The 11681-nt window shown below is 45.1% G+C and overlaps 1 protein-coding gene across 2 annotated transcripts in view; it reads left to right on the top strand.

Annotated features, from left to right (window-relative positions):
* LOC123031844 (zinc finger and SCAN domain-containing protein 2-like) overlaps nucleotides 1-10434 on the top strand; it is an 11944-nt gene extending 1510 nt beyond the window's left edge. Inside the window, exons 1-4 of one of the 2 annotated variants that reach the window (XM_044447224.1) lie at nucleotides 2376-2393; nucleotides 5497-5579; nucleotides 6546-6873; nucleotides 8555-10434. In XM_044447224.1, the coding sequence (XP_044303159.1) occupies nucleotides 8798-9820 (1023 nt within the window). In that variant the 5' untranslated portion in view covers nucleotides 2376-2393; nucleotides 5497-5579; nucleotides 6546-6873; nucleotides 8555-8797 and the 3' untranslated portion in view covers nucleotides 9821-10434. Of the gene's footprint in view, nucleotides 1-2375; nucleotides 2394-5496; nucleotides 5580-6545; nucleotides 6874-8554 lie in introns of those variants that run through there. The other variant, XM_044447225.1, reaches the window with a different exon arrangement.
* Nucleotides 10435-11681: the final 1247 nt, after the last annotated feature.

The following is an 11681-nucleotide window of genomic DNA, read 5'->3' as shown; positions in this document are numbered from 1 at the left end:
TACAGAATAAAATCAACCAATTAAAAAACTAATAATCCAACATCATAGAAGTAGTTAACATGGGAACAGGAGACAATGCACATGACAAATAAAAGCAAGCAGTGAGAAATACATAATAAGACCTTAAATAATACTAAAAACAGGTAGGAAATAAAAATGTCTTTACCTAGTGATGGAAATGAACAATGAGGGTGCCTGTCACACTTGTAGCAGGTTACATGAAGCAAATGAAGTCAGGCTATCAAGGAGGGGGACTTTTTGGCAATAACAGCCTGGTTATGGAACCCTTCTTGGAAAAGCTTGCTTGGTTACTTTGAAGTGCTGTGGGACCAGTTTCTTGGCCCACATTTTCAGTTTGTTTTAAAATGTGGTTTCTTATGTTTTTAGGTTTATGTTTCTTTCAACTTTTATTATGTTTATGCTTTGTTTAATTATGTTGTATTTAAGGTTCCATGAACTGCCTAGAGAGCCTTGGCTATTAGGTTTTACAGAAAAAAGAATACATAAATAAAAAGTTTCCCATTTTGGGCACCCTCTAGCAAGATGGGTGTTGAGCTGGACTTTCTCAGACTGGAGGTGGCTCCTCTTGGTTTTCTTTTCTGGGAGGCTTTCCTGGGATTGGGTCTCAAGGCCAACATACAACTGCGGCCGATGCAGCTAAAGGGCCATCATCAAATTTCAGCTGGACTGCAGGGAAAATGCACTGTTCCCACATTGATACAAAATATATCCAAATTTCAGTCCATCACCACATCTTGTGGCAGCAAACTTCCTAAATCTTGTGATGGAAAGTTTGGTATTATTCACAGATAAACACATTCTTTTGAATCACTTAGAAAGTAGCACAAGGTCAACATAAATGGATTTTCTGCATCCTTTTGACTGCTAAAAGACTAATATTACAATGCTGGAAGAATAAACAGCCCCTTCCCTAACTCAATAGTTTTAATTAAACTTTCAGTTTTTGAATAGGTGGCCTTTAGGCATAATCTGTAAATTGAGGTACCTTTGTTGATGTCCATGCATAATTATTTTAATAATGGTCACATTTTCTGTTATATACAAATATAAGTGAAATATAGGAATATATACTGTATATGCGACTAGTGCTATAGTTATTTTAAATCCTATTCAAAAATTTGTAATGTTGCAGTTTTGTTATCATTTTCCCCTTCTCTAATGGTAAGGTTTGGGTAATTGCACAATTAAAAAAAAACACCTCTAAGTTAACTGTGTGTTTGTTTATTTTATTTTATTTTATTTATTTAAAACTTTTCTAGACTGCCCCTTACCAAAATCTCAGGATGATTTAACAAAACAAAATGTAAAATAAAACACAGCATCCTAAAATGTTGTGTGAAGATTTTTAACAGTTTGGGTGCTGAAGATAAACACATCTAGAACTTGTACTTTGTAACCCTGCTTTATTTTTTGAAATGGGAAGCACCGAGTTGCCCCTCTTGATCAAAGGGAAGGCCATTAGCAAGAGAAGCCAGCTAGCAGCACAGATGCTCAAAACATTAGTGACCGAGTTCCTCTAAATAATCCCAGCTTGAATCATGGCAAGAAATTTGACATTCAAGTAATTTTGTGGCTCACATATGCAGGATTAGCAATCTGGTGATCTCCTGGCTAACCACTGTTGGCAGGTGTTTCAGCCACTTGATTGGAGAGAGAAAAACGCCAGGATCCAGTGATCAAGCCCAGAGAAAGTGGGGCCACAATGGCACATCAACACTACGCCGGCGTGCTTGGCTGGACTGAGTTCTGGCCCCACTAAACTTTGGGCCAGTCCAGGACTCTCAGGCTTCCCTCGAAGGATTGCTGTCAGTTGGATAAGCCACGTTGGATGATTTGCAAGAGGAAGAAAGGCGGCATGTAACTGTCACAATAACTAATTTTCATTTATCTCACGTCTAAAGCACCAAATAGTCAAAATGCTCTGGACAGTTGACAGCGGAAAGTGTGGCTCGTTGGACCTGGCATGGCTCTTCCCGTGTTCTTATTAATTCACAAAGCAGGCATTAAAAATACTGTGTTTTTTCCCCAAAATGCAAAAATCATAAAACCAATTTAAAACAGCATATGATAAGGGGTATACCTGTGAAACACCTGGGTGGTCCCCTCCAACTCTTGGATATGCTTGGATGACTTAAAATGCCTCAGCGTAGAGGGCCATCTTGACCTCTGTCAAAAGGGTGATAACGTTGCCCCCAGGCGCGCCTCGGTGGGGAGAATAGCCTCCGGGTTGGGGCAGCGCTCATTCCCTCAAGGGTTAAAGGAGCAGAGCCGAGCTTCCTAGAGGGGCGGCAGGCTCGGTCACTGGGGCGGCAGAGACCGGAAGTGAGATCGGTTTCCTAGCTACGAGGGGAGAAGGGGGAAGCGGAGAGGAGGTGAGGGGGTCGTGCGGCGGGAGGGGAAAGGGGTCGGCAAGAGGTCGCGTCGGGGGCAGGGGGAAGCGAAGCGGAGAGCCCCCCAATGCGGCGCGGCCACGGAGCCAATCGCCCCCGGAGGTGAGCTGTGCAGAAAAAGCTCCTCAAGGAAGGCTTTTTAAAAAATCACCCCTTTCAGGGGTATTTCAGCCTTGTATTAGGGTTAGGGAAATGCACCAGGGTGGAGATAGGGTTAGAAAAAGGAGGTGCCCTGGCATGATTTTGATGGTTGGAATGTGTTGAGAATGGGCATATATGATCAGCTGTGCAGAAAAAGCTCCTCAAGGAAGGCTTTTTAAAAATCACCCCTTTCAATGGTATTTCAGCCCTGTATTAGGGTTAGGAAAATCCACCAGGGTAGGATTAGGGTTAGAAAAAGGAGGCATCCTGGCATGATTTTGATGGTTCGAATCTGTTGAGAATGGGCAGATACGTTGAGCTGTGCAGAAAAATCTGCTCAAGGAAGGCTTTTTAAAAAACACCCATTTCAATGGTGTTTCAGCCCTATGTTAGGGTTATGGAAATGCATCGGGTTAGGGTCAGAAAAACGAGGTGTCCTGGCATGATCTTGATGGTTGGAATGTGTTTAGAATGCGCAGATATTTTGGGCTGTGCAGAAACAGGTCCTCAAGGAAGAATTTTTAAAAATCACCCCTTTCAGTGATATTTCAGCCCTGTATTAGGGTTAGGGAAATCCACCAGGTTAGAGTTAGGGTTAGAAAAAGGAGATGTCCTGGCATGATCTTGATGGTTGGAATGTGTTGAGAATGGGCAGATATTTTGAACTGTGCAGAAAGAGCTCCTCAAGGAAGGCTTTTTAAAAATCACCCATTGCAATGGTATTTCAGCCCTATGTTAGGGTTGGAGGAATGCATCAGGTTAGGGCTAGGGTTAGATAAAGGAGGTGCCCTGGCACAATTTTGATGGTTGGAATGTGTTTGGAATGGGCATATACGATAAACTGTGCAGAAAAAGCTCCTTAAGGAAGGCCTTTTAAAAATCACACATTACAATGGTATTTCAGCCCTATGTTAGGGTTAGGAAAATCCACCAGGGTAGGGTTAGGGTTAGAAAAAGGAGGTGTCCTGGCATGATTTTGTTGGTTGTAATGTGTTGAAGATGGGCAGATATTTTGAGCTGTGCAGATAAAGCTCCTCAAGGAAAGCTTTTTAAAAATCAACTCTTTCAATGGTATTTCAGCCCTGTATTAGGATTTGGGAAATCCACCAGCTTACGGTTAGGGTTAGAAAAATGAGGTGCCCTGGCATGATTGTGATGGTTGGAATGTGTTTAGAATGGGCAGCAATGTTGAGCTGTGCTGAAAAAGCTTCTCAAGGAAGGATTTTAAAAAAATCACCCCTTTCAGTGGTATTTCAGCCATGTATTAGGATTATGAAAATCCTCCAGGGTACGGCTAGGGTTAGAAACTGGAGGTGCCCTGGCATGATTTTGATGGTTGGAATGTGTTTGGAATGGGCTTATACGATGAGCTGTGCAGAAAATCACCTCAAGGAAGGCTTTTTAAAAACCACCACTTTCAGTGGTGTTTCAACCTCAATTAGGATTAGGAAAATCCACCAGGGTCGGGTTAGAGTTAGAAAAAGGAGGTGTCCTGGCAAGATTTTGATGGTTGGAATGTGTTGAGAATGGGCAGATACTTTGAGCTGTGCAGAAAAACCTGCTCAAGGAAGGATTTTTAAAAAATCACTCCTTTCAGTGGTATTTCAGCCTTGTATTAGGGTTAGGGAAATGCACCAGGGTAGAGATAGGGTTAGAAAAAGGAGGTGTCCTGACATGATCTTGATGGTTGGAATGTATTGAGAATGGGCAGATATGATGAGCTGTGAAGAAAAACCTGCTCAAGGAAGGCTTTTTAAAAATCACCCCTTTCAATGGTATTTCAGCCTTATATTATGGTTAGGATAATCCACCAGGGTAGGGTTAGGGTTAGAAAATCAGGGTGTCCTGGCATGCTTTTGATGGTTGCAATTGTTTAGATTGGGCGGAAATGATGGGCAGTGCAGAGAAAGCTACTGAAGGACGGCTGTTTCTAAATCATCCTGTTTTTATTGGTATCTGAGCCCTACATTAGGCTTATGGGTGTGCTCCAAGGTAGGGTTAGGGTTAGAAAATTGGGCTGTCCTGGCATGCTTTTGATGGTTGGAATGTGTTTGGAATGGGCAGAAACGATGAGCAGGGCATAAAAAGCTACTGAAGGACGGCTTTTTCAAAATTGCCCTCTTTCCATTGGTTTCTCAGCCCTTTGTTAGGGGTAGGGGTGTGCACCAGGGTAGGGTTAGGGTTATAAAAACAGGGTGTCCCCACCTGCTTTTGATGGTTTCAATGTGTTTATAATGGGCAGAAATGATGAGCAGTGCAGAAAAAGCTACTCAAGGACGGCTTTTTCAAAATCGCCCTCTTTCCAATGGTATCTCAGCCCTGTATTCGGGTTAGGAGTGTGCTGCAGGGTAAACTGCATCGGATTACAGCGCACATAGAGGCCATGTGCATGCTTGGAAAGGGGTAACGGCTCCAGGCGATGACGTCACGAGCCGTGATACCTTATCTGCAACTCGTGCCAACTTTTGCATGGCCTGTCAGTCCGTTACCAGTTGCTTGGACTCGCTGTGGGTTGTTTTTTCTAAACTAAAACCTCAGTTTTCAAGTTCCATTGCAGTGTTGGCACTTTGCTATTAATAAGTGGGTGTTGGTTTGCAGCTTGGGTACTCAGTCTCTAAAAGGTTTGCCATCACTGGTCTAAGTGAATGCTTCTCTCCCAGCTTAGGCTTTCTTGCTTGGGTTGATATTTGGGTGAGAGGAAAGAGCCATCTCTGTGGCACCAATTCCTATCTGTTATCTTAGTTCTCCTGGGTAAACCCCAGGCACTGGAAGGATGATTCCAGGGGCATCCTGCAGTTGTCTGCAAATACCTTGCCTTCTTTCTGCATCTCTCTTGCAAGGGATGCGAGAAGTGGGGAAGGGCAAACTTTTCTTTGCATTTCTGGTTGTTTTGTCTCAGTCTTGAGTGCCATAAACAACGTTCTTCTCTTTGTTTGCGCGCAAGGACGGCCTCCTGGTACTCAGATGCAACCTCGTTCCTTCCTGAAGAAAAGGAGAGAGAGCAGCAGCTTCAGGAAGGAATGATGGGTAGGTTCTTAGGTTTGTCATGCCGTGGTGACTCACCTGAAGGTAACTGCTCCCTCAAGCAACATTTCCATGGTTCTCTGCGGCATCCTCCGAATGAAGGGGCATTTTGAGGCGTCTAGTCCTGCTGCAGGCACCTCTAGTTCTCCCCTGCATCCCTCCTGGTGCCTCCCTGCTCCGTAACTCTTTGACTCTTTTCTACACGTTCTGCCAGTAGTCAGGTTGAGCTCCTACACGTGCCGCATGTGGGGCTGCCCCTAGTGCAGGCTGCTGCTCCCAGGCTGCTGTTACGGACCCCCGAGTTTGGGTCCAGCTCCTCCAGGCTTCTGGATTGTCCTGGTTGGGGGCCAGAGGTTTGGGGATCTCAAGGAAATCCTGAGGAAGCCGGCTTCCAGTTTGCTTGCATGCAGGCACTTCATTGTCACAACCAAATACAAGGACACTAGCTAGCATTCAGCAGCAAGTCACTGGCACAGAGACCCCTGCAAGGAAGGCTCCCAGCAGCCTGAAGGGAGCAGAACCTCCTCAAACCGATCCAAACAAAAGCACACGGGAAACGGCCAGCTAATATAGACCACATGTTTACAGCAAGGCCTACAGCCATTGCGCACCAAAGTGCGTCTTGCAGACATGAATGGGAGGCAGAGTGAGGAACACAGACACTGAGCACACAGGCACCAATTCACATTTGGGTGCAGGGAGTCGGAAAGGCACAACAGGTGAGGAGGGTCTCTGTCTGCCCTGTCAAGGCCCCAAGAGGGCGGGGGGCTCATCTCAGCCGAGGGCACCAAGGCAGTGGGGCGTAGCCTGAGCCGGCCAGCCTACAGAGCATAAGCTCATCGAAGGGCCCCTACCTGAGGACGGGAGGGTATTAGCAGGACGGCTACGTCTAGCCAAGAAGTGAGCATGGCAGGGCAGCCTGTTCGTCCTTCCTCCTAAAGGGTGTTTCCCTGTTTTGGAAACTCTCAGGTGGGGCCAGGAGGCGACGGGATCGCTCCCAGGGCCTCACGGTGACTGTTGAACAGTACTGGGGACAAGACGATCCCACTCCAAGCTCAGGCGCTCCATTGTCCAGGGGCTGAGAAAAAGTCGCCCAGTGCTGCTCCCTGAAGTCGGTCCCACAGGGAAGACCGGAAGCGCTGCAGCAGAGAGCCTCCACGGCCCAGCTCACGTTGCCGATCCAGAAGAACGCCGTGGCCAACGGCCTCAAAGGCCCACGAGTGATCAGGCAGAACTATGGAATCTGCTCCCCAGAGAGGTCCGCCTGGCGCCCACGGTATCCTCTTTCCAGCACCAGGTAAAGACCTTTTCATTTGACCGTTATGTTAATTACCAATGGTTTTAGATGTTTTAGGATTTTCCCTTCACAGTCGCACTTTCTATTTTTTCCTCCTCTTTCGCATTGTGTTTTATATTGTTTTAATAGTTGGTGTTTTGTATTGTATTTTTATATTTTGTAAGCCATTCTAAGTGCTTGGCGATAGGATGGGGTATAAATGTCTGTAACTAACTAACTAACTAACTAACTAACTAACTAACAGGGTAGTGCTCTGCCTTGATGAAGGTCACCCCTCAGTGCTCAAGGAGGATTTGGTCCCATAACCAGGTCAAAACCCAGACAGGAATGGGTCTACGCAATCGCTGTTGTGCAGGAGTGTCTGTATTTCCTCCTCCGTGAGGAAGCACCTTCCTTGAGAAAGGGGTGTGTGTGACTGGGCAGTAGCTGGTTTCTTCCAGTTACTTCTGAAGCCCAGCATCCTGAAGTCACTTGACTGCAGCTCTTCTCACTGGGGCCAGTGCTGGTCTGTTCCAGGAAGCAGAACGCCTTTGCGTGGTTGCGTATCTGCTGGACCAGCTGCTCAAGCGCCAAGTTCAGTGCCGGACTGGGAGGCAGGGGCATTATGGGGGCAAGGCAGACTCCTGAAAGGGAGGGCAAGCAGCAGCCCAGCTGACTGACGGCTGAGTATTCATGGCCTGCGTGTGAACCATTCTCTTTCCCAGATCATTCATTCAATTTCTGTACTGCCCAACAGCCACATGCCTTTGGCCTATAGAAGCCGTGGCCTGCCCTCCCGGTGGTTCTAGAAGTTTGTCGTTGAAATCAAAGGGGCAAGTGCTCTTGAATTTCAGTGTGTGGAGATGGCAGTGGCCTCACTGGGTGGAACTGGATGTGATCCTGATTCACTTGTTGGAAGGCCGGTGTGGAGCGGGGGTTAGAGTGGTGGATTGGGATCCTGGGAGATCTGGGTTCTAGTCCCCCTTGGCCATGAAGCTCCCTGGGTGAGTTTGGGCCAGTTGGTCTCGCTCAGCCTAGCCCACCTGGCCGGGTTCCTAGAATCACAGAATAGTGCTGTTGGAAGGGGCCACGCAGGCCATCGAGTCCAACCCCCTGCTGTTGCAGGACACCAAGTCACTCCATCCCACGCAGAGGGCTGCCCAGTTTCTTTCTGGATGTCTCCAGTGTGGGAGAGCCCACCAGCTTTCCAGGCAGCTGGTTCCACTAGCTGGTTGTTGTTGTTGTGAAGTTCAAATGGAATGGAAGAGGGCTATTGAAGCTGCCTTGGTTCCTTGTAAGAGGAAAAAAGTCAGATGTCCAGAAAATATAACAGGAACAATATTTTGATTTTCTCTGAGTCTGAGGAACCGAGTAATTCCTCCATGTGTGGTTCTTGAGCTCCCACCAAGTGATGCCAAGGATTCCTTTTGAAAAGTCCCCTTTAACATTTTCATTTCTCTTACCTGCTTTCCTGGCTAAGAGAATCTTAAAATTCTCTTTGGAGTCCTTTTCTCTGCTCTTACTTGCTGCATTAAATTTGATTAGATTTAGAGAACGGAGGTGTTTCCTTCCAAAGTTTAGGGACATCAAGTTGATTCCATCATTTGCAATTACCTTCCGTCTTTGTATTTATGTTCTAGTTTCATCATTTGTAACTGCCTTCCTTCTTTGTACTTTTTCTCTTTTTTCGTCTTTGTTTCAGCTAGAGAAGTGTGAGAGAAAACAAAGGAAAAAGCACATCAAGTGCCCTAAGAAAGTGTTAAACAGCCAGATATGGAAGGGAATGTTGGGCTCATGAGAACACCTAAAGAAAAACGAAAGAAAGAACATCCTTCAAGCACATGAGGGAGAAAGCACTTCAATGCCTGGAATGTGGAAAGACCTTTAGGCAGGGCTCAGCCTTTAATTCCCAACAAATAACTCACAGAGAAGAGAACCCATATAAATGATGGAATGTGGAAAGAGCTTCGGACATAAGACAAGCCTAATTCATGCAGAAGAAAATCCATTTAAATGCCTTGAGTGTGGGAAAAGCTTTAGCCAGAAGTATGCCCTTGCTTCACATCAGAGCATTCACACAAGACAGAAGCCATTTGAATGTCCTAAGTGTGGAAAGAGCTATTCTCAGAAGAAAAACCTTAGTAGTCATCAGAGAATTCACAAAGAAGGGAGCAAATTTAAATGCTTAGAATGTGGAAGAAGCTTTACCCAGAAGTATCATTTTGTTTCACATCAGAAGGTTCACTCCAATGAGAAACCATTTGAATGTCTGGAGTGTGGAAAGAGCTTCAAGTACAAAAGCAGCCTTGGTAGTCATCGCATAATTCACACAGGGAAGAAACCATATCATTGCATGAAGTGTGGAAAGAGCTTCAGACACAAGAAAAACCTCACCAAGCATCAGATAATTCACACAGAACACAATCGATTTAAATGTTTTCAGTGTGGAGAAAGCTTTAGCCAGAAGGGTGCCCTTGCCTCACATCGGAGAATTCACCCAAGAGAAAAGCCATTTGAATGTTTGCAGTGTGGAAGGAGCTATTCTCAGAAGAAAAACCTTACTAGTCATCAGAGAATTCACAAAGAAGGGAACGCATTTAAATGCCTAGTATGTGGGAAAAGCTTTAGCCGGAAGTATCTCCTTATTTCACATCAGAGAGTTCACACTGATGAGAAACCATTTGAATGTTTGCAGTGTGGAAAAAGCTTCAGGCACAAGAACAGCCTGACTTGTCATCAGATAATTCATACAGGAGAGAAACCATTTCAGTGCCTGGAGTGTGGAAAGAGCTTCAGTCTGAAGCCATTATTTACATTACATCAAAGCACACACATAGGGGAGAAACCATATCAGTGCTTGGAGTGTGGAAAAAGCTTCTTTTTGAGACCATCACTTACATTACACAAAAGGACACACACGGGGGAGAAACCATTTAAATGCTTGGAGTGCAGGAAAGCCTTCCTTTGAAAGGCAGGCCTTACTTCACATCAAAGTGCTCACACAGACACCCCTTTGGGAGAGGAGTCCTCTGATCTTTTAAAACTGCCCTCTCCTACAGTAGACCTAGGGCAGCAAGGGGAATCCTGTGACAGTAGTATCTTGCATGAAGTTCTTCACAACCCCTGGATTCCCATCCTGAGTTCAGCCATGATTCCAGACTCTTCACCCACAGCCAAGGGCTCAGTGAAGCACCAATGGCAGTGTATCCGGTGGGACACTCGGACCATGGTGGGAGAGCCCACCTCGCTCCCCGAAGGCCCTTTTGCTCAGAGCATACACCTGAGTAAGGGCCTACTCAAGAACAAGGGTCTACACATGAGGGAGGAGATTCAGCCACAGCTACTGATCCTGCCTCGGGCTCAATATATGTGCACAGCCTTCCTGGAACCTTTCTTTCCTTAACACCTCCAATATTGCTGGTTGAGTCCATTTAGAAACTGAAGACAGGTGAAATTATTCAGGTACTGAAATGCTTACTAGGACTTTTAATAAATAAAAAATAAATAAATAGGTATGGTAGTATCAGTAGAAAAGCTATTAGTATGGTGAAAGCTGTTCTCATAAAACAGACCTGACCTTAACAGATTTCAGAGGTTTAACTTAAGGGAAAGGCTGAGAAATATTCTGGGGGTAGTAGACTTTGGAACATATTTTAGAGAGGATAAATTTTACTTCATATGAGATGTTCTTCCCAGAGGAAAAATCATTTAAAGGCATAGAAGGGCCTTCTCTGTGGTGGTACCCCAGTTATGAAATACGCTGCCCAGAGAGGTTCGCCTGGTACCACCTCTTTTTTCTTTTCAGCGCCAGGCGAAAGCGTTTTCATTTTCCCATTATTTTAATGTTAAATTGGTTTTAAGGTGGATTTTATTTATTGGAATTGGATGCTTCATTTTATTTTATTTGATTTTATTTTATTTGAGTTGCTTGTATTGTAAACCATCGCAAGTTGCTTGTAGAGGACAGAATACAAAAGCATTTAATAAAATACATAACAAACAGCTTGGCATGGGAACTAGTGGCCCTTAACCTATTTGCCCCTCAATCCACTGATGGTTTAAATTTATTTATTTTATTTTATTTATTTATAAAATTTGTATGCCATCCATTACTTAAGTCTCTGGATGGCTTACAACATTAATCAGAATAAATTAACTAAATTAAGTCAGCTGGCTGAAAATCCAATAAAATCTAATAAAATCCAATTAATACTTACTAAAATATTGATCGAATAAAAAGGTCTTGACCTGGTTCCGAAAAACATAATGACGGCGCCAGGCGGACCTCTCTGAGGAGCACATTCCACAGTCAGGGCGCCGCCACAGAGAAGGCCCTCCTCCGGGAACTCTATCTCCTAAAGTCTTTCACAAGGGGTTCCCGGAGTTGGGCTTCTGTTGCCGATATTGGGGTGGGAAGGCATATGGGGAAAAAGGTGTTCCTTTAGTTATCCTAAATGAGAAAATCAACACCTCATCTTGGTCACCAAGTGAACAGGCAGCCCCCTTGGTGTGAGGAGCACACATACCCCTAAAACAATGAATTGGGGCAGAAACAGGCAAGCATAGGTTAAGCTCAAATCGAGCCAAGTTTGAATTCATGCTTGCATCACAGAAGGAAGTTTGACGGCAAATTAATTTTGCCTAATTGAGCACTGATCAACTCACAATCAAATGGCCTTGCCGTGCTCATATCAGAAGGAGGTTTGCACTATTTTCAGTCCCATCTTGTGAAAACACAAGAGGGGCCTTGCCAGATCAGACCAAAAATCCACCTAGTCGGCGTTCTGTTCACACACGGCCCAGCCAGCAGCCGCCAGGACGTCCAAAAG

Source organism: Varanus komodoensis, unplaced genomic scaffold (genome assembly GCF_004798865.1).
Source record: "Varanus komodoensis strain SLA01 unplaced genomic scaffold, ASM479886v1 scaffold507, whole genome shotgun sequence".
Taxonomy (NCBI): Eukaryota; Metazoa; Chordata; class Lepidosauria; order Squamata; family Varanidae; genus Varanus; species Varanus komodoensis.
Note: the sequence above shows the minus strand (reverse complement) of the source record. Positions and strands in the feature narration are given on the sequence as shown.